Below are 23,453 nucleotides of genomic sequence, written 5' to 3'. Positions count from 1 at the left end.
ATGTCTATTAAAGGAAAAATACGCCAAATATCGGAGATCTTGTAAATCGTCATTGTCAAATCGCCGAGAATCGAAGAATAGATCTCCAAGGTGTTACTTCATTTTACAAATTTACGTCGTTGTATCTGTTCGGGCGTACCGACGACCGAACAATACATCGGTCTTTTCCATAGAAACAGTATTTGTAAAGAGAAGTCTTAGCCGGCATGGCCCGTCAATTGCTTTATCACAGTAAAAATTTCGAAGACTCTCACACCCACATAAAACAGACCCTCGACACCAGTAATCCTACGTACGCAGCAATATAACAAATCTATGTAACAACAATTTCCCCACTTCCACACCATCAGACAGACATCCCTCAAGCATCCCGAAAAACCAATCACCACACACTTCCACCGCCTCCTCCACATTCACACCACTAATCACAACACACACCTAGTTAATAAAAGAGCTTTTTTAGCTTTCGAAGCGCACGCAACAATTATAACACACTCGACTTTCGTGGAACTCTGCGGACGTTAGTTTATCGGGAGAGAGCGACGCGAAATAAATATTTTGTGCCGCATCAGCATCTGTTAACACTTTGAATGCCGGACCAATTCTACGTAACTTGTCCACGGTGCCGAAAAGAATTTGTCAGAAAGTACTCCAACTCGGAGTAGGGTGTTTTTACGTTCTCGCAACAGTGTATTTTACACGAAGACTATTTCCGCGTGGTCTGAGCGTCGTTCGCAAAAAGTACGCGTTCAACGGTCTCGTGAAAAGTGTGTACGCGTCGTCCTACCGATCCCTGTCCACCCCTACGCGAACAGGCCCAGGGAGAAACCCAAAGCGCTGGGCCTAGCTTCAAGGTGCTCGCTTCACTGTCTTCGGGACAGATTTTCTCACAAATTTTTCATTCTAATACAACACATTGCAATATGCCTAAATATGTGAATAGTTAGAAGTAACACTGTTCAAATATGCTGCGTGATGCATTAGGTGAAAATTTCGGTCTTCGGGTCTTTTTTGACCCACCGTCTTTTCATATTTTTAGTCATTTTTGCTGTTATCAAGTTTACGTTCCTTGACATTGTTTTAAACGTTTATCGGTCTAGGTTCATATGTCGCGTTGGAAACAAAAATTGGTCCTTTTTCACCCGAAAGTCTTAAGTGTACACTGTCAAAACGAAGAACGCAGTAGCGTTAAATGCTTCTACTAATTTTGAGACCGCCGGTCACCGATCACCCCCACGGCATTCAACGTGTTAATAAACTCTCTTATTAGAGATGGAATTGAAGCGTCGTTGATGTCTCCTCGAGTTGCCCTCTGGTTATTGCAATCTCGCCATCTTGTCATCTTCCGGTTAATTCGTGGTGTCCAATTTGCATTAGTCAGGGTGACGATGCACGGAGAAAGCAGGAGAGAGAGAGAGAGAGAAGTTACATCGAGTCACATGCATATTCATAATAAATTTATGCGTCACACCATACTGATAATTTCGCGGTAAATTGATAAGGAAGGGATCTTTCGCGGTTTTCTACGCAATCTCTTAACCTCTCCGTTATGAAACGATTATTGCACAAAACCGAGCAGCTGAAATAAGCGTCGAACGAGAAATAAGAAAAACAGATTCGATCGATTGAAATTCTCACTATAGATTGAGCAATTAATCGGCGAATTAAAGTCTCTTTTGCAATCTCAGACGCAGAAACACCCGCGTTCGTTTCAATCGCGATGGCTTTCACCTTAATTGTCGAGCACAATTAACGTGGAACTCGCGATAATATTGTACTCCCCTAATCGTCTGTCCTGAGGGACGTTACAATTTTCCTCGCGAAACTGGCAATCGTTTTCTACTAACTTGTTACACGCTCTATAATTCGCGTGGAACGGAGGGTGAAATCATCTCTGGTTGATTTTACGCACACAATACCGTGTTATTTGCATTCTTGCGTTATCTTATAATTATCACCGTTATTTTAGTGTGTTATTGCAATTTTCAGTCGCCGTTTATCGTTTGTTATCGGTAGTTTTGTTATTCAGCGCTGCATTTTTGTCTCTACCTCGTATTTTTCGTGTACCGTTATCATTTTTGACGTCGTCGTCGCTTTTTCTTTCTTTAATTTCCACTTGAAATCGAATTTACTATTTGTGTCGTTACATCGTTCGACTAGTAAACGAACAAACGAATAAAAGATTGCGTGTAATTGGCAGAGAAACGTAAGGCACACACGTTACCGTGGAAACTTTTTATCGCCGCTCCTCGAACGTCCGCTAATTTCTAGCGTAATCAGCGGAGAATGCTAAACGTCATTTTATTACGCCGTGCACGAACCGTCTTGTAGAGGAAACCTCCGGTGTGTACACAATAAAATTATTCGTCGAGCTTTTTATCGTGGCTTCTCATTGGTCCAGAGCAGAGGATTATTTTCTAAAAATACCAACACTCGTTGGATGTCGCGACTTCGAAAAATGCTCGGACTCGGAGAGAACGTCTCGTGAGCAGTTTTCTTATCGGGTAATAGGGCGACAAGAAATCGCCGCATAATTTGCCGTGGACTCGTTTAAAAATGGATACGAACGAACACTGTAACGCAAAGCGGTGCATAGTCTTCACGCGAGAAGGTATAGCTAATCGTTATAGCTATGTAGGTGATCGGTAAATAGAGATAACGCCTCTTTTCGTTTCCTATCAGCTGATAGAGTAAGTGGGTACGAACTTGTTTTTATTCGTCGATCGATAATTTCGATGGGAATGTAAGAATGGAAGGATGAGTTTTATTGGTCGATATTCACCAGACGAACCAGACATAATTATTTCGTGTTAAGAGGAGGCCCGAGGCGGGAGAGGAAGGGGCGAGTTCTCCGTCAAAATATGATGAATGGCTGATCCATATGCATGAGGATGCGCTCGCCAAAGGAATTCTATTCGTTAGGCAAAGTGAAAATGCCACTTTTGTATTTCGCCGCGATGAAAGACGCCTCCTTTCGTATTTTCATCCTTTCTCTCTTCTTTGTCTTCTCGTCCAGTGAAATTTTCATCTTTCTCTCCCTCTTCCTTCTTTCTTTTTCTCTCTCCTCGTTGCTCGAAATTTTCATTCGTCTCTCCCTTCCTCTGCTTGTCGACTGAAATTTTCATTTCTCTCTCAGTTCTCGTTGATTCAGATTTTCATCCCTCTGTCTCTTTTTCTCCTTGCCGATTGAAATTTGAAATTTTGATCCCTGTCTCTGTCTTTCTCTCCTTGTCGATTGAAATTTTGATCCCACTCTCTCTTCTTCTCGATGGAAATTTTCATCCCTATCTCTCTCTCTCTTTTTCCCCTCGTCGATTGAAATTTTCATCCCTCTCTTTCTCTCTCTTCCTTCGTTGATTCAAATTTTCATACCTCTTTTCTTTCGTCGATTCAAATTTTCATCTATCTCTTTCTCTCTCTTCCTTTGTTGATTCAAATTTTCATGCCTCTTTTCCCTCGTCGATTCAAATTTTCATCTATCTCTTTCTCTCTCTTCCTTTGTTGATTCAAATTTTCATCCCTCTTTTCCTTCGTCGATTCAAATTTTCATCTATCTCTTTCTCTCTCTTCCTTCGTTGGTTCAAATTTTCATCCCTCTTTTCCTTCGTCGATTCAAATTTTCATCTATCTCTTTCTCTCTCTTCCTTCGTTGATTCAAATTTTCATCCCTCTTTTCCTTCGTCGATTCAAATTTTCATCCCTCTCTTTCTCTCTCTTCCTTCGTCGATTCAAATTTTCATTCCCCTCTCTCTCTCTGTTTCTCTATCTCTCCCTTGCTCTCTCTCTCTCTCTCTCTATGCATAGATTAATCGAGAGACGAATTTCCAAGTGTTACTCCATTTATTCGTATCAGAAATCTCGAAATATCCAGATTCAATATTTACATCTCCGTCTCTTAAAGGTGGAAAATGTGGTCTTATTCGATTTCATATTTTCGACGCGGCGATAATCGATGCAAAGGTGGTTTGAAAATAGTCAGGAGGAACCGGATGTTGCACACGACGTATAAGAAGGACGGTCTCGAATTTTTCGAACGGAGCATCCTAGCCGACGGTTCTACCACGACGTCAGTAAGGCATGCATAATGCATATTGTGCACTTACCAGATCTGGACTGCATCACGGGCAAATATTATCGGCAGGGGAATATCAATGCGAAGAGGTGAGAATGTCTTGTGCCTTTTGTCCAAATTCGATTCGACGACATATGTACATACTGTAACGTGGACATTGAGGAATACGAATCGCCTAAATAATAAAGTCCACTCGCCAACCTTCTGTGTTTTTCGCGTCCAGTTTTTCTCAACTGCCATGTCTAAATCTGTCCAACGGTTATTTTCGGTGAAACGAACTTTAAACATTCAAGATTCGTTTCTCCGGACATTATTGAATTAATTCACAATTGCTTTACATTCGTGTTCGAAAAATACATCGACATGGCAACGTATATTTTCATCCTTTTTCGTGCGTATTTAAATGTTACGATAGGTAAACAGTGGACTCTCGTCTTGGATTCTCTTTCAAAAATGGAGAAAATGTTACTTAGGGATAGATTAGGAATTTTTAGAAACGAAAAATCTTGAGAGATCGAAAGCAGCTTGGAAATATGAAAAATTGGAGGTGAATTATTATCAACAGGAGGTTTATTAATCCGCGAAACTTTTCCAATTGACTCTCGGATTTGAACCTTCTCACACTATTATCCCTAAATCCCCGAGGAATCCTCAGATTGGTCCACGAATCTTTCGAGGCTCTCAAGCACAGGTTCACGAATCCTTGGGGATTTTCTAAACTGCTTCGTCAATCTTGAGGATTTCTCAAAACGCTTCGAATCAGATCTCCTTTCCCAATCTGAGGAGAGAAATCTTCAAATTCGTCAATAGTTCTCAATCTTTCAGTTACAAGGGGACGGCAAGAACTTCGAAATCTCGATCCAGTTGATTTTACGTGCTTTCCATTCTCTAGATCGACGATAAAAGAAGCCTAACTGTTTAGTCTGTTGCAGAAAAATGTGTTAAAATTTCATCTTCGATAATTTCCCTTAAAATTCAACGTTCCAGATTTTTTAGCTAATTTCTCGAAAAAGTGAAACTTTTTCAAGTTTTTAACAGATTAAATTTATCCCAAACTAACTTTATCGAGATCTCGGAGTTCTTGCTGTCTTCTTGTTGAAAACAGAACGCACACACATATGCACACGTAGAGAGAGAGAAACATTTAAGCAACATTGAAACAGTAAAGAGGCGCTCGACTCGAGTCTGTCGATAGTTTCCTTCGTCTAAACATTCAACAGCCGCATTCACGAGGGAAGTAAGATCGAGTTCGAGTTCGAGAGTTCGTCTCGAACGCACGGTGCACACTGGTGGTGTAGAAATTTGCAGGCTGGCTCGTTAGAATTCGTGGATCGCGCGCGTTGAATCACGGCGAACCGCCTCTAAAACAAACAACCGGCATATTTACCCAGGAGAATTGCCGATGTCTCGTAAAATACCAGGCTCGAAGGTCTCTGTCTACGTTTTGTTCCAACGATAAATCCTGCCAGGCATCCACGCGGCGACACTCTCGATGCTTTTTTTACGTTAGTTCCCACGTTAATTTTAACCTGCGCCAGACTCGTGATCGGATTTAGAAATGGTACTTGACGAGTGGTAAAGGATGACGTTCGATGTTAGAAATACACTTCCGGAAGCATCGATCGTGATTAGGTTCCTTTCACAATTTTCTTTTTACTCGAGGCACGTGAAATTGGAGTAAATTCGTTTTGGACGAATTGAGAGTTGGATTGAGCTTTAATTTATATGCAGAAAAATTTTGGAAGCTTTAATTCGTATTCAGAGAAATTTTTGGAGCTTTAATCCGTATTCAGAAGATTTTGGGAGCTTTAATTTATATTCATGAAAACTTTGAGATCTTTAATTCGTATTCAGTAGATTTTGGGAGTATTAATTTGTATTCAGAGAAATTTTGGAAGCTTTAATTCGTATTCAGAAGATTTTTGGAGCTTTAATTCGTATTCAGAAGATCTTTGGGAGCTTTAATTCGTATTCAGAGAAATTTTGGAAGCTTTAATTCGTATTCAGAAGATTTTTGGAGCTTTAATTCGTATTCAGAAGATTTTTGGAGCTTTAATTCGTATTCAGAAGATTTTTGGAGCTTTAATTCGTATTCAGAAGATTTTTGGAGCTTTAATTCGTATTCAGAAGATTTTTGGAGCTTTAATTCGTATTCAGAAGATCTTTGGGAGCTTTAATTCGTATTCAGAAGATCTTTGGGAGCTTTAATTCGTATTCAGAAGATTTTTGGGAGCTTTAATTCGTATTCAGAAGATTTTTGGGAGCTTCAATTCGTATTCAGAGAAATTTTGGAAGCTTTAATCGATATTCAGAAGATTTTTGAAGCTTTAATTTTTATTCATGAAAACTTTGAGGGCTTTAATTCGTATTCAGTAGATTTTGGGAGCTTTAATTTATATTCGGAGAAATTTGGGAAGCTTTAATTTTTATTCAGAAAAATTTTGAGAACTTTAATTTATATTCAGAGAAACTTTGAAACCTTCACTTTGTATTCAGAAGAGCTTTGGATCCTTTGCGTCCTTTCTCATGAAACACGCGAGATTTCTTCGCGTTCACAAAATTTCGAAAAATTCCTACAGAAGCGGGAGAAATTTTTTTCTTAAAAAAAGAAAAACATTGCTATTAATAATTCCTTAGAATCTTGGAAAGAAAGTATCTAACAACTAAATTCCATCTTGAAAAAAAAGAAAGCCTTCGAAACCCCTCGACAAAGATTAGATCACACCAAGGACCTCCTGAAATTCGTGAGAGAAACGAAAGAAGGTCCACGGATCGAAGGCAGCAAACGAAGATGGCTTATTCCTCGAAGGGTTAACTTCCGGCCGCGTGCACACGCACTTTGAGAGGCTCTGCCAGACTCGTTTCGTATGCACGATATCGTGGTGGCAGCTTTGAGAAGCCGCGAGGACCTCGAGAACGATTCGAGAGCAGAGCAGAGAAGGAAGGATGCAGCAGTTTCTTAAGGCTTCACAATCCTCTGATTTATTATTTCTATCGTATAAACTCGACCATGTCGATTTGATCCAACGATAAATTTATTCCAATCCTTGTTTGAAAAGTATAGGAATCCTGGTAAATTGTTGGATAATTAATCTCTCTCTCTCTCTCTCTGTCCTTCACGCGGCTAATTCCGCAAATATTGATTCGTCCGAAACTGTTAATTTAACACTGTATTTAATTCATAGTTGCGAACTGCGTTTCCACTCTCTCTCTCTCTACTATTTTCATCTTAAACGCTGTAATGTACCGCGTGTATACACTGGTTAGCTTGAATATTACATTGGCCAGTAATTTCGTTAGGTCGTGTGATAATCCCATGGCATTACGTTGTTATAGTTTTGTTCGGTTTTCAATGTTCCATCGTTTCGCAAAGGGGTATTAATGGTATTGATACGTTCCTCTCTCTTCCTCTATCTCTCTGCCGATATGTTTCCAATGTTAATTGATAAGCTTGTTCTTATAGATTGTAACTTCGCATTCAATTTGCTGAATGTTGATTTCGATGCATCGATTATCCACGCTGACCTGCTGCTTATTTAAACAAATTAGTTACCGATATTTCCATGTGGAAATTTCGAGCAATCCTTTTCATTCCGTGGCCATGTATAATTCCTCTGATTGAAAAGCTTCGCGAAAAAGTGTTAATTCCGACGGAAATTTATTTATCTATTCGCTGAATTCTACTCCGGTGTGTATTACACAACGAATGTAAATGTTGGAATGAATTTTATAGGAAAAGAAATATTGTCTCGTAGATTTGAAATTCTTTTCAATCTTGAATAGGTTATCGTTAACTCTTCATTAGACATATTCGAATAGACAAAGTGTTCGCAAGAGATTACAGATTTTTACGAAATTTCTATCAAATGTTTGGAAAACGAGGGGTTGATAGAATAAAATTTTCAGCGGTTTCGCTCGTCTTCTCTCGAATAGAGGCCATCACAGGCTACCCCTTCCCCATATTTTATCATTAAAATTATGTTAGCATTTCATTTTCGAGAAGAAAAGTGATCCCTCGGCCGGGTGAAAGGGGAGGAGAAAAGGGAAACTTGCGAAACCCGTGGATCTGAAAGTAGCCGGTCACGAGTTTACCAGCGGCCAGATAAAAGAAATCTGTGTAATTGAAGTTGCCGGATGAGTTTGCGGACTTCGTGGACCTCCGTGTACGTGTTCGAAACCTGTTCGACGACGTGCCAGAGCTATGGCGACCCTATGAATAACAAATGAACGCCACCTTCGTAGCTCTCTTCTCCCTTTCCACCGTCTTCACTCCATCTCGCCTTTCCACCTCTTCTTTATCCAAAGCCCCCGGACTCTCTGTACCCGTCCACCTTGTTCACCAGCCACGCTAAAAAATTCAGTGGTAAGTGCTGCCCATTAACCATACTGTGCGCTTCATAGTTTCTTCAACTTCCACTTTTCCCGTCTTTCCATGGGGAACGTTTGCTTCGCGATTCTACTTAGGCTTCTGCGGTCTTTTCCTTTGTTTATTCGAGGATTTTCCATTTCTGAAAAATGGGAAGTTAAGTGTCTGAATTAATTTTCATTTCGCCATTTGCAAAACTGAATTTCTAAATTAATTTCAATTGCCCATCTTCGAAAATAAATTTCTAAATTAATTTCAGTTTCCCATCTTCAAAAAGAAATTGCCAAATTAATTTACAATTAACTTGAAATTCCCACGGAGAACGTTTACTTAGTGATTTAGGATCCAGGACTGTTTTTAAGCTAAGATCGAAATGACAGGTTGGCTGCTAATAATAACAATAATCGAGAACACTGTTCTTCCCTGGATCAACTGGTTCATTATGCGAGCAATTACGAAATTAGCAAGTTCGTTGTATTAGTTGTCTAATTGGAAGACTGGGAATGTCTGTAATTTCGAAACGGAAATTACGCTTGTTGAAGGGATCTGAATAATCAGTCTCTGTTATCATCGACAGTTGCCTCTTGCTTAATTTCAACATCTCAGATATTTCACTATTCCCACCGAAAACGTGTCGCTAAATTCCTATTATAACGCCAATAATAATCTTCCAACTCTTTCCACCCTTCCTATTTTTTTTTTTTTTCAAACCCTCGATTCGTTCAAAGTGCCAAAAAATAGTGTCCCAACTCCTCTCAACTTCACAAAAGAATGAAAGAAAAGCAAGCTCTCTCGAGAAACTTGAAAATCCTTCACAGAAATCACTCGAAGGTTTGGAAACCACCGTCAGATTCGCGTTAAGAAACTTATAATCACCGTGGGCTCCAAGTATGCGGAAGCATCGTTCCGCGGAGACTCTGAAATCGACCTGGTTCTTCGTTGAGAATTCATCGGAGATGGGGGAAATTCACCGGACGTCCGGCCTCTCGATTTCGGATCTACCGCCTCGCGATCGTTCTCGTACATGCGAACGAAGCTTAAATTCTAGTCCCTGATGGAGTTACAGACGCGGAGTTGCTCGCGGAGTGAGCGAGAGAGAGAGAGAGAGAGAGAGAGACAGAGATTCCGAGGAATGGGGCGAGATTAGTTGGACGTGGCCGCGTGTTTCCGAACTCAATCTACACCGGCAGATTCGGTTTGCAGTTTGGCTTGTACGCGAGCACACCACCGGAAGACTCGCGATTGTTCCTTGACTTCCGGCTAACACCCCTCCTCCTGCGTTTCTGTTCCTGCCACTCGTTGAGAAACAGGCTAATCAGACAATCCCCTAATCAGGCCGGGTTCTCATTTGCCCGAGCGAACGTCTCAAAGGCGATGGAATTAAGCGAGACCCCTCGGCTGATTTAATAATTCCGTTAATGATCGACAAGGAAGCTTGCGATCCTGTTGCTCTTTTCCTGGCATCGAAGAATCTTGGGGTGAGTTGAACGTAAGTGGGAATAGGTGCAGCGATTTAGGCTTTCCACAGATTTTCTCATTTGAAAATTTTGGACGATTTAGACTTTTCAGAGATTTTCTCATTTGAAAATTTGGGAAATTGCGAACATTGAGATCTCTAAGAATTATCGAGACAACGAATTTTGGGATCTCTGAGAATTATTGGGATAACGAATATTGAGATCTCTGAGAATTTTACTGTTTGAGGAGTTCAATCAGAAAAGTTGAAATTAGCAGGTTAAGAAAAATAGAAAATTAATCCTCCTTCAGATGTATCAGATGACACAGCTTCTCTTTTGTACTATCTTTAGAGGCGCCAGTCTCCCGATAAGACTCGTCAATCTCACTGAAATTCCATCAAGGTTTTTCGTAAGTAAAGGTGATAACACAAAAATTTGGTTACAAATCAAACAAATCAGAATCTTCTATCTAAAAAAAGAATAATCCGCATTTATTATCTTTCTCCGCACATTCATCGCAGCCAATCATCGATAACGAACAACTTCTCTCTACGTCGATTGTTTCACGCCTCGATTGCTAAATTTTCACTATTTTTCCTCTCTCTCTGTTAAGAAAAATAAACAGCGAACGATCCAGTCGAAACGAGGCACCGATAATTATTTACTCCCGATAAAAGTGCAGACTGTCGTTAGGAACTTTTTCCAGACCAGTGGAGAGAAACCGATGCTTCCGGGAAGTTTCCCAATTTTTGACCCGCAGGTCTCGCGTGAGTTTCGCGGCTACTCTACTCTCCATCGCGTGCTGGACGAAGAAACAGCTTAACCCTTTGCACTCGAAGATCTTTTTTCTACTGGTAAATTGCAAATCAGATTCATTCCTATATTCAACGTATTTTTATATTATACAAGATCTTGCAACGGTTCGTTAAAGATTGGTTCTTTCAAACCATTTCGCCGCTTAGACATTTACGAGAGTCCTATTGTCCGGTAAACGATAACGTCGCCACTCGAGTGCAAAAGGTTAAACGTTCAACTAGGCGAATCTTCGCGAAATTTTTCTGCCAGCCGTGCAGAATGCACGATGGGAGACACGCGGGAAAATCCGCGTACAGCGGGAACCTAAAGAGAGAACGGTTAATTAACAGAGGCGAAGGTTGCAGGAGAGGGTTTGGTTCGTTCGATTCCGCATGGGATCGTTTTCATAAAACGACACACCCGGATAGCCTAGTTACACGTGGGGCATACGTCTACAGCGAAGACGTAATCAGTTAGTGTACATGAAAGCGTGACCTAAGCCTTCGTTACTGCACGTGCATGCGCCATGAAATTGCATTAGTGATCACTGCATATTGAGGCAGACTGTGTGCATTCTGACCTGTGCACACAGGGACGCGCGACCGTGTACACTTGCACGAATTGTATGAAACCCCAACTAGATATACACGGTGTGCCTACTTTAACGATCTCATCAATTGCCGGCCGGCCAATATGTGCTGAGGCCACCCCATATCGATTTTCACACCCCCTCGCCAAAAATCATCACCGTGCTACGTGAGCTTTACCTGTCCACCCTTCCTTTATTTATTTTTTCCCTCGTTTCTTTTTTGTTTTGTTCGGGTCTCTCTCTCTCTCTCTGTGGTCGCGGTGGTCGACTCTAAATTGGGTTGACGGGTCAAAGAGTGGTAATTAAATTTGTCAGCTGCGTTCTCAGGTTTTTTGCTCACCTGATGAATAGCTTAGGTGTGGTAATTGTTCACGGATGAAAGAATCGCTTCGATTTTTGGTAATGTTGGGATAGTGTTCTGAGGTTTTCAGAATTATTGAATTAAAGTTTGGTCATTTGTAAATTTTCCCTAGAAATAGGGATGACATGTGATAGTATTCGGAGGTTTTGAGAATTATTGAACGAACGTTCGGTAATTTGCAAATTGCTCGAGAAATAGGGATAACAGTTTGGAAAGGTGAATTAAAATTAATCCCCCTAACAAGTGCACGCGGTCTTCGATTATGCACCGCCGATATCCGGTTGTCAAAGACGCTTGAACATCCTTCAGGATGATTCTAATCCGTCGAGAGTCTCTGTCCAATCGTACGAGTATTATGAATTAAAGCCTCGTCTAGACGTTGAGGATAATTGGAAACAGAATCCAGGGAAGCGACACCGGTTACCTCCAGACGAGCCTTAAGACGATCTCGTTCTTCCGTTCTAACGTTTCCTCTGGAATCACTCCCGACTAAAATCCACACGCACGACTATGCCACGCGTGTCGAAACTTTTATTTAAAAATTGAGAATTTTCTTTCGGTAGAAAAATTGCTAAATTTGTGATTTCTCGTATCGTCGAAAATTCGGGACAGTTTCTCGCGTATAATGGGTAATTTATTTATCGAAAATTTGAGAATTAATTCCGTCTTTTTTAATGTAAAAATTGCAGAATTTGAAGTTTCTTTCGGAAGTTTGTTTCGTTTTACGGGTGTTTACCGGGGGTTGAACAATTTCGGAGGGAAACGAGTCGGGGAAGTTGCTTGACAGGGCAGTTCCGTCGAATTTTGACGCCACAGTGACGAGCATGGTGCAGTTTTGCGGGTAATCTGGTGCTTTGGCCCGGCACAGAGTTTAATCCAGGACAATAGAGACCGAGGTACATGCATATTAAATGCATCTATGCGGAATGGAGACACACGCATGGATTAGGAGCAACAACGTGGCTGGGGAAACACGGGTTTCCAGCGAAGGTAGAGAGGAAAAACAGGTGAATCGCGACACAGTTTCTGCAACTGTGATTTATCGTTCCTCCAGTGCATTTCCAGATAACTCTTTTCGTCAGGATTACAATTTTAATCAAATTACAACCGTATAACGCAGCTTTATTTCATACTACGTTCTACCTTCGACGTGATCTCAATGTTCTATTTAAAATATATACGTCTTCTCTGTATTCACAACAAAAGAAGAACAGAGAAAGATCGGGGAATTGGAATTTTCATTCAGCTGCAAAAATTTGGAATTTATTTTGAAGAAATTTAAAAAGGGAGGCTCGTTCCCTTTGTTCCTCAACAGCGAATAATTTCCTCCTCCTCTGGGGTTCCCTTGTCAAAGCGCATAAAAGAAGGTTCGAGGCTCTCGTAAACGCGCGATCTAATTACACGCTCGTAGAAATCTCATGCGCCGTTTTCACACGCCAGTCCTAGTTCGCAAGATTACGTTAATTAGCGTATGCAAAGCCAAATTGCTTCCGCGTCTCGGTCGAGGAGCCGTGCGGAAATTTTCTCGGTAAAGAAATCGTCGCGGAGAGACGCGGCCGATGACTAATTTTCCACGGTCGAGCTGGAAATTAGTCATCGATTTCGGCGAACCAAAGTGGTTTTCCCATTATCTCGTCGGTGTGTCGTTCGTGAGAGATGATATTATCGAGGTGAATCATCAGTAACATTAATATGTTGAACGTGCACGGTGTTATTTATAAAACAGCACACGACGGTCCTTGGAATTAATGGCTTCCCGGACAAAGGAGATTAGCATGACAGAGGTCGTTCCGTGATCGTAGGCCTGTGGCCACCCAAAGTCTGCCGATTTTTCCATCAATCTTCTTCGTTTCTCTCCTTTTTCCCCCCCTCCCTTCCAAGTGAATTTTATTCTACTTTTATTCCGTTCTATTCGTACGATTGTTTTTGGAAAAATAAGGTCGCGATTGATTCGAGATACTTCTCGACCGCCACAACGACGACACAAGGTCGGTAATGTATGCTGTACACGAAAGTTCAAGGCAATTAATTCAGACACCTTTAGACACCCCCTAAAGTTGCTTAATTAAGGTGTCGCGAGATCCACGTCCTTGTCAGAGCTTCTACTCTGTACCTGATTCACCTCGAAGGAGGTTCTCGAGATACACTCGCCTCTCTCTCTCTCTCTCCCGAGATCGACTTATCTCGCTTGCCTCCTTTTTATCCCATTTCCCGGCATTAATATAATACAGCTATTTACCATACCACGGTACATTATACCCAATTATTTCATAAATCACCTCTAACAATAGCAATAGGTAATTTGTACAGATGATTGTACTTATAGGATCGATTATAAGAAAAGAACCAGGTCAGGCCATTTTCCTCCGACGATAATTTGTGCTTGGTTTTAAAGAGAGAGAGAAACCTGGTTACGGTGTTACGAGTAAATGAATTGTGCATTATGTCGTTGGGAAAGTTCCGCGAAAAATGCATTGCATAACCGAGTCGCGATAATTGTGCGGGAAGTAGGGGAGGGCAAGCGAGATGGTTAAGGTGACAATTAGCACGCTGATTAATTTTAATAGATCACACCGCGGGCGACCGTGATGGCTGATAAAGTTTTCAGGAAAAAGAACTTTTACGAGCGCCCGTGAAGCTCGTTACGCCGGCCTGCATTTCGAGGAAATTTACGAAGGCGAGTGTGCGAAATTGTGTGAAATATCTCGTTGAAATTCACGGTGGGAAAATTGACGAACGAAGAATTCCAGATATCGAGATGTTTATTCGCTGAAAACTAGCAAAGCAAGGTAGAAAATTTCGCGCGTCAAAGATCCGGAATTAATTCCAGGATTCTTTTTAGCAGTTCACCGGTGGCAGCGATGATTCTTGGAGTTTTTCATGGTAATACTTTCTTCTGGCCGCGGCGCGAACACGGGAAAGAAGGCTGATTGAGATTTCCACTTTCGAGTTGGGAAAGTTGAGAGGCTGTCAGGTGTTTTCGACGTAAATCATGTTCATTTGGAGGAACTGATTTCAATATCGCAGGCAACTTCATCGGATTCGTGAAGCTTGGTGAACTTTCGTGACCTGATTCTTCGCCGTGATTGAGATATCAATGGAAAATATTGCCTGATAATTTTACGACAGCGTCGAAACCTCCGCCAATGATAGAAATTATTTTTTGCAAAACAGTCGTTCAGCCGTTCACGTTGCCCAAATCTCCGGATAATTCAGCGAGATTCGACCGTCGAGTGGTTGGTATGCATGCCGCAGGAGGTTGCTCGGTCATCCTGTGGTTTCCTTTGTAAAAAGGAACAGGAAGAAGGTGAAGATTTTCAGCTGAAACGATGGATCGAGCACCTTCCTTCTTCCTCTTTCGAACAGGGAAGAAAGGCAGAATCGATAAACAGATAAAACCGAGGCAGAAATTAAAATCAACAGACATGAGAAATGTTTGGCAGTCACTCAAAGCTGTCTGAAGAATCTAAAGTGTTGGAAGTATCCTATTACACTCTTCTTCCTTTAATTTCGAAGAAGATAAACGTTTAAGAAACTTGTACAGTCTATCCAGTCCTTTGAAACAGAATTTGACTCTCTAGTTTATAATCAAAAATTAGCAAGAATTATTCTTCTAACGGTGCATAATTCAGAGCATAAAAGAGCAATTAAGAAGGAATCGATAAATAAATTCTGTTCCAAGTATTGTCTAACCAACGACGATTTAACTCGTCTTACACAGTCACGAGGTTAATGGAACTGGTTTACGTCAGAGATGACATAATACCGTTGTCGGGCGTTGAATAGGCGAGCATAGATGAATTTTAAGAATAGGGCAGAGACAGAGAGTATTGTAATACGAAAAGGTTCAAGTCAAGATCTACATTATCGAGGACACGTGTCACGCATACGAGACTAAACCCTTTCAGCCGTAGATAAGCCGTGGAAGAGCACCCCTTAACGGTGTTCACGTACCGCCATGGGGAAAGACCGTTCCCCCTGTGCACGGGGATAGCGTTATAGTATCAGACAGAACCCTTAGAGCCCGCGTGAAACGAGGGGTCAGACTCGTGGAGACGGTGTTCTATGCATTTTAAAAGGCCACGAATTGCATTTCCTTCGATGATCACGTGCGTGAGACCTACTCGAGTTTCTCTCCTGGACTTATGTCCGTATGACTCGGGGGGATATCTTCGATGAAAGAAATTCATTCACCCTTCTCCTTTACTCGATCTTATTCCATTTTCTACGCGGTTCTCGATATCTTCAGACTAAACGTAACGTGGTTTTTTCCCCTTTGTTTCTGATTGCTTTCAGAAGGAACAGCTCGACGCTGGAGAGATTCCATCTGCAGATCTCCAGGACTGAACTGTACCCGGAGAACTCGAAGTACGTGGATCAGTTGCTGCACGAAATAGCGACGAGACCTATTGTCCACGTTGGTAAGTGTCTTCTACGTGTATATTGTCACGGTAAACCCTCAAAGTACGGGGAAAAAGAGTTCAATGACCTGGTCTATTTTGATAAACCGAAAGGCGGTGAATTTACAGGAGGAAATAAGTGAAAAAATGTAGTGAAATTTTTGCACAGGAAACCTGATTTCTGGATAAATCAACGGTGAAAGATTCGAGTGCACCCGAATTATCTTCTTTTTGCGTCGTTACCTACTCGAAGCTTTTATACGAACAAAATGTTACTCCATATATTTTCCATTTATTTTTTCACGTAAATACACCCTGCTCTCGCTCCGTATTTCCAAGTTTCTCCCCCTCGGTAAATGCAATCGCTGCGGGAGCTACTGTGCGAGCAATAAAAAAACATAAGATTCAGTGGAATAGGGCATCGTTGGTCAGACCCTCTCGATAATAATCGAAATTCTTGAACGCCGGCGGTTCGAGGAGCTCCTTCTCCATCGCGAAGTAATTCACGATCGAACACGCTGTAATATAAATTTTCGAGCGACAGTGCACGCAAATCGTGCCCGGAATTTGTCCTTCGGCGAAATAATGGATGGTAAGCTAGGCAGCCTGTACGTGGACCTTTATTAAATTCTACGTGGCTGAAAATAAATCGACGTTTCTTCCTTTTTTTTCTCCTAGACGATGCAATGTCCTGCATACGAAAATCGATTATGGTAAAAAGAGTAATTTCCTCTGGCAACCGAAACAATCGGTGAATCTAATCTTCGTTTCCTTAACTATCCCGTGAATTATCGTTCTCCTTCTAAATCGATACGATTTCATGAAGATTTCCATAAAAATTCTTCACGCTGGTCACGTTAAAAAATCTAGAAAAAAAAAGTATTACATTTGTCGAGGTAATATCATCGCCTGGGTACCGCAATTACGGCGTATTCGATGGAACGACGGTAGAAAGAGGGAGTGATAGTGACGAGAGAGAGAGAGAGAGAGAGTTGACGAAGCCAACGCAACAAATGAAACGAGCATAGGATGATAAGAGAGATAGAGTGAGAAGGGATGGGGTAGAATAAGGGAGAAGGGGAATTAGACGCGGTGGCATAAAATTAATCTGGAAACGGCTGCGCAATAATCTTCTCTGTTGGAATTAATTTCTCTCCGGCCCATGAAGCCAGACAATTAACCGGTGTTATTGTGACCGTGGCTTTGTGCTTAGTAATTGCTACGACGCGGTTCATTGACTAACAATGCCGCGCGATCGTCCGACCTGCGTGATAAAAAGAGAGGGAGGAAGGATCTATCGGCGTCTCTCTGAGCGTAACATTTTAAAATTAGACCTGGCACGACGTTGCACGCGCAATTTCCGCCTCGATCGTCGTGTCAACTCTTGCTCGATTATTTATACTCACCGCACGAAACTACATACACATTTCTGTCTTATTCTTCTTCTTCTTCGCGGTATCTTCGTCGCTTTTTACCATCAATGACCAATGCAGAATTCTGCTTTTTTGTGTCCCTTTGCCTTGTAATAACTAGTTACGCTCTCGATGTAGATCATTCGTGATAAACTCAATTATATATCGGTTTAATTCATACGTCCGAGCGCGGAACGATCGTCGGAAAATGCATCGAAGTGCATCGAAAATATCCGAGAAGTATTTTGAAAGGAGGACAATTTTTTTCTATATTGAATTTACTTTTATTAACCCTTTAACCTACAACAACGTGGCAGACTAGTGGCAGAAATTCTAGTCAATATGTGACAAAAATAATGATATTAGTATAGTTGGGGCCACGATACAGCGAGGTCGTAAATTAAACTCTCAAGAATCGGCATCGATTGATGTTGCGGCACTCAAGGCCGTGTGTTGCAGTCTGTTTGAGGGGTCCAACAATAAACGAATGGTAGCATATGATTTGGTACTTCAAGTAGAAAATGGTATTTCATTTACAAATGGAAAATATGTTAATATTAAGCTACACAATCTTTTTGCACTTTCTATCTGTATATAACACGAGTAGATAAACTAAGATGCTAAAGACATCAATAAGACCTTTACCTGTAACCGTACTTCCAAAAGCGGCTTCCCCCAGAGGGAGAAACCCTAATTTGTCCTAGCTGCATGCAGTTTTCAGTAAATATATTAGAATCAGTTGACTTTCGCTGGATACAAGAATTCTTTGTACGGTCCTGACCATGGTTTCAAGTACTTATCTGCTCGTATCTCTGTCAATTTTCGGGTCCCGGCAGCTAAAACATGTTTACTTTGACGTCTGACCGATTTTACGACCTCGCTATATCGTGGCCCCGACTATAAGAAAAATTCATTGTAATCCTAACTTTCCTTTTAACTTGTAACACTGACGACAGATTAACGTTTGTTATCTGATACAGTATTAAAACAGTAAGTGGGCTGACGCTTAGATAAATAGTCAGAAGAAAAATCACAGGTTAAAGGGTTAGGAACTGTTTTTTGGACACCCAAGAACGAACTGTTTATCCTATTGTATTTCAGTTTAGAGTGTCTCGACTCTAAGACGAACTCCAGACACGCCTTGCGGTCCTCCAAGTGTCTCTATTTAGGAAAAAGAAAACGGTCGAGACATTTTTCTTCTCAGATCGATAAATATTATTCGGCGTCCTTAGGAATAATCCAACGCCACGAAATGCTAAGAAGAAGAAGACAGAGGCTGTTCCCTTTGTTTTTCCCAATTTCATGAATCACGAAACGTGTGTATAAACGCGAGAAGGCGAGCGAGAAGTTGGATCGAAGATTAAAGCAAACTCGGTTGAGCAACTCTCGTTGCGTCGCGTTCGCGACAAAGTTGGTATTTCTCGGAGGTGTGAAGCCAGTTGGTAGTAGAGAGAGGATCGATGTAATTTCGATAGTATTCGACGAAGGCGACAGTTTGTTAAACAAATCACGAGGCAGCGAGCAACCGGAGGAAGTTAAATCAGCGGCAAGCAGACGCCCGGTCGTTCGTTCGATGCAATTATTAAGCAGTATCGGGCTCTCCCCGCTGAAGGAAATTAGATCGTCGATCAGAAGGGAGTATCGGTACAAAGACGATCCAACCGGTATCCCTCTGACAAAGCAGCCCGATCCAAGTTGCTAAACAATAATTAAATTGCACGAGGAGAGGCTGTGTGCCGCCATTCGATACGCTGAAAGCTGATTTCGATAGGATATAGTCACTATAGGCGGGGATTAGAGGCGTTTATTTCTTATCAATCGTCGATCTACGAAATATATTTCACTTTCGTCCAATTCTTCTTCTTCCTCGTTTCAATAACCGTGGTAAAACTGAGTTAAGAACAATCTTATTCGAGGAGTGTACTGTTATTTCCACATTTCTTCAAAATAGAACTACATCCCTTTCTCGGCGAATCCACTTGTTCCTGGAATATCGAGAGAATTTTAAGGCTGCTGCACAAAATTTCACCAATTATAATCTGTTGCTTATTCAAATGTAGATCCTTCGCTGCATTAGCTTAGATCATTGATTAAGTACTACTTAACGTTCGAACAACACGCTTTTCCAGACTCTCTCTCTTTCTCGCACCTTTTTCCCTCGACCCCTGAACTTTGTTGAAATTCAAGGTGAAATTACCACGCGGTCGAGTTCGAAAATCGATAGACGTCTGCTGGTGTGTGTAGAGTAGAAAGAAATGTAGAGTAGAGTTCGGAGACATTAGCGATCGAAAGATTCCGTGAAATCGTGTCTTTTTTATCGCTTACCTCGAAGTTCTTACGTTCGTTAGGTTGCATAACGTCGTTACAGGTATCTCAATGCCAGTTTTAATTGTCCGATAAACGAGTCTCGTTTCAGTTTACATTAGAGTACTTTTAACGAGTCAATTTTCGAACGCGGTCAATGATAAGTTTGTGTGATAAAGCGGCTAGGTTTATTTCCTTTTTTGCTTTCGAAGACAATCGAATTACGCAGGTGAGTTGGGTTAATTGGAAAGAGATTACGGCGAGTTGTTTTCTCTGTGAGTAGTAGACGGGGGAGAGAGGCGAGCGCGCAAGGTCTCTAAGTAGTTCGAGTCAATAATTTCAGCGACACGACAGCACGAGAACGATTAATTGTCCTGTATGATAAATTGACCGCGGGTAACCCGGACGGCTGGCACCTAAATTAGGCATATATCATTTATGAAATTGACACAGTGGACGATGCACGATCGATACTATACACCGTGCGTCTCTGCCACCGGTTTTTCCCCCGTTTACTCGCGCCGGCTCGTTTCTCTGTTTCCTTCGCGGAAATTTCACGATTGTATCGAACTGTTGCAAGTGTAGAGTTTCAGTTTCACAGAAAAATATTCTTCTTGGCCTTCGATTCTAATTTTTAATTGGAATTTTTGAATGTAGCGTTGCGTTTCGGTAGACGTACTGTTTTGCATCGACACACGAGCAACCGTGCAATTAACCACGGCTTAATCCCACGAACACGGAGAACCTCGATTGCACAGTCAACCCCGAGAAAAAACCACCATCGAGTGAATCGTGTATTCCTGAGCTCGATAATCGAGCTTTTTTCCCCCGCTGAACCACAGGATAAACAGCCTGATTTTACTCGTTTTCTGTTCACAGTCCAGAAGGAGGGCGGCACGCAGCTGAAACTCCAGATAAACTATTCGAACATGCAAGCGCTGTTCAAGCCTATGAGGTGAGTGCAATTAAACTGAATTAAAAAACCATTCGTTTCGATTTTTCTAGAAATTCAAATAGCTACGATGTTTTTGCAGCTAAATGTCGTTCTTTCTTTCTTCGAATTTTTCTTCAGCCTATCTTAATTGAAACACAGAAATACATCAAATTTTCTTCTCCGTACTCGTTTAAAATTCGTCCGAATTTATTCGTAAATAATGGAAAAAATTTCCAGTCGACTTAAAAAATCCCACTGGTTCGTAAGAAACGTCAGGTCGCCTTTCGAATGTAATCTTCTCGACGACAAGGATATTGCAAGGTTTACTTTCAACGTAGAACGAGATATCTCGCGACAAGTGTCGACCGCTCGGAACTTATTTCTCTGGATTTCTTTTTTTTCTTTCTCTTCTTCATTCCTTCGACCATCACCACCTGTGGTATCTGGTTGGTTAGTCAACGAAGGAGTCGAGAGTTTCTCTCGAAAGCTGTCCGCTTATCTACGACTAAACGTGTGAGTTATAACAGACATCCTGAGAGAATCGGATGCACTGCTTAGTGCAACGAACGAACGCGCAAAACTTCGGGGATGAAGATAAGAGGGGAAAGTTTCGCGTGTTCCGGGGACGGGACGATTTGCCAGGGATTATTTCGACGGTAATCGAATCCATGAGACGAGATAAAATCGACGGAGGGAGGACGCGTTTAATTCCGTCTGGAATCGGACGCGTCGATGTTAGTTTGGGGGATTAACAATTTATTTGATCGCTGAACTTGCCGAGGAAACCAGCTCCCCGGTACGAGTTATGCGCCGTTCAACCGCGAAGAACTTTGGAAAACTTACGAGCTCGTGTAAGGAGATGCTACTGGGAATACGTTGAATTTGTAATTCTAGTCACGGGGAGAAATGAATCATATATTTGCGGAATATCGGAGTTACAGTCGCGATAGAAATCAGTTTAAACTTTCTGTACGAATCTTTCGATACTGCAAAGCTAGGGAAATCATTTTTCAATTTGATATACGTCACTCTTAGGGAAACTGTGAATTTTCACTGTCATTTTTAAACGATAATTGCAACAATCCTTTTCAAAATCCTTTCCAACGTGGAATAACAAATTTAGATATTTCGAATGTTGGCAAAAAGATCGATTTGTAAATGCACATTCACTATTTTTACACGTTCGTGTTTTATTTTCTCAGCTTTTGTCTGTAGTTTCTCCGGTAAGAATTCATTATTTCTGGCCGCGGTTAAGAAGCGACGGCAGGAAATTGTGCTTCTTGGTGTTACGAACTGTGGAGGCGCGTTGGTCACGAAGATAGGGTGAGGAAAGTTTGGTATCTCGAGGTCGCAGCCAGCGCGAAATTACTTCGCCAGTTTGTCCGTGACGCGGCCTCTCGCCGCGAAATCCCGCGGGACTTGAAATCCGCGTCGATAAGAACGGGAAATTAACGGTGAAACATCGGTCCTCCCCGCAGCTTCCCATCGAACCGATTGACTCGCCGGCGAAGAACACACATTGGCTAGTCTGCCAGCGTCAGGAACTCGTTCGAGGGGAAACCAACGGCGGAGGTAAACTTGGAGAATGTTTCGAAGGAATTGGATGATTTATAGACAGTCCGATTCATTTTCTTCTTACATTTAATTTTCCAACTTGTCATCTTCACTCAAGCTTTTAATATTCATGCGTTACAGTCTTTTCAGCTTTTTTTTTTTAGTCTCTTATTTAATTTTCAAACTTACCATCTTCGTTGGACATTTTAATATTCACACCCTACAATTTTAAAAATTTCTTTTAGTCCCCTATTTAATTTTCTAACTTACTTTCAGTTTTAGTAGTCTCTTATTTAATTTTCAAGCTTATCATCTTCGTTGGACCGTTGAATATTCACTCGATATAATCTTTTTAGTCGCCTTTAGTCTGTCTAGTATTTAAGCAAATTTGAGTGTTGCAATCTGTAGAAAAATGGTATTTAAAGTTGAGCTTGGGAAAACGAAACGCGTCCGAAACGAGTTAGAGCCGCCACCCTTGATGCTCGTTTCCTTTGGCCATCACGAAAGCGTTCTTATGCCGGAAGACAATGGGAGGATGTGACGTATCGCGTTTTCTAAAGGGAGAAAGAGCGAAAGAGAGAGGAAGAGAGTGTGAGTGGGCAATGATAATTGAGTGGAAGAGAGGCAAGGACAGTTTGAGTGGCTCTCTCACGGCACGAGGCACTTGGCCCTCCACTTATGTAATTGTGCTCGTAATCCCATCCACGTAACTTCGTTAACCGTGCTGAAGGAAAAACCACAGACCTCGCACACTCCTTCTCTCTCTCCCCCTGTCTCTCGTTTCACGTGAAACCAAAGCATCTCCTTCTTGTTGGGGGAGAAAAATACAGGTTGGCATGGGGTAATCTCGTAACGGCTGTTTCCTAATTTTCTGTTCGGTGTAGATTAAATTCATCAGCGGCGTCTAACTTTGTAATTTTCATTTGTCTCGAGTTGCACACTTTTTCTTTCGTCTACTGATCAGTTACCAAAATTAGCGAAAGTACTGTCGAATCTCGTCTAAAACCTCGTCGAGAAATTCTCCACAAGCAAATCGAGCGTATTCGAGCGCAACGTTAACTTCTTTACAGCGTGAATTTCGCGGAATAACGGGTAGATCCAAGACGGAACCCCTTAATTCCGCCACTTTAATTACTTAATTCCTCCTTTTCGCTCCTCTCCTCTCACGTACCCCGTACGTTTCAATTTCACGCCGATTGTGGCCGGTTG

The 23,453-nt window shown here is 41.6% G+C and overlaps 1 protein-coding gene across 1 annotated transcript in view; it reads left to right on the top strand.

Moving 5' to 3' along the window:
• The window catches only part of LOC108578908 (extracellular serine/threonine protein CG31145), a 67,732-nt gene that overhangs the window by 29,500 nt on the left and 14,779 nt on the right, over nucleotides 1-23,453 (top strand). Inside the window, exons 2-3 of the mRNA XM_017942324.1 lie at nucleotides 15,937-16,061; nucleotides 20,636-20,711. Coding sequence (XP_017797813.1) covers nucleotides 15,937-16,061; nucleotides 20,636-20,711 — 201 coding nt within the window. The remainder of the gene's footprint in view (nucleotides 1-15,936; nucleotides 16,062-20,635; nucleotides 20,712-23,453) is intronic.

This window comes from Habropoda laboriosa, unplaced genomic scaffold (genome assembly GCF_001263275.1).
Source record: "Habropoda laboriosa isolate 0110345459 unplaced genomic scaffold, ASM126327v1 scaffold62, whole genome shotgun sequence".
Classification (NCBI taxonomy): domain Eukaryota; kingdom Metazoa; phylum Arthropoda; class Insecta; order Hymenoptera; family Apidae; genus Habropoda; species Habropoda laboriosa.
This window is presented reverse-complemented; position numbering and strand designations above follow the sequence as displayed.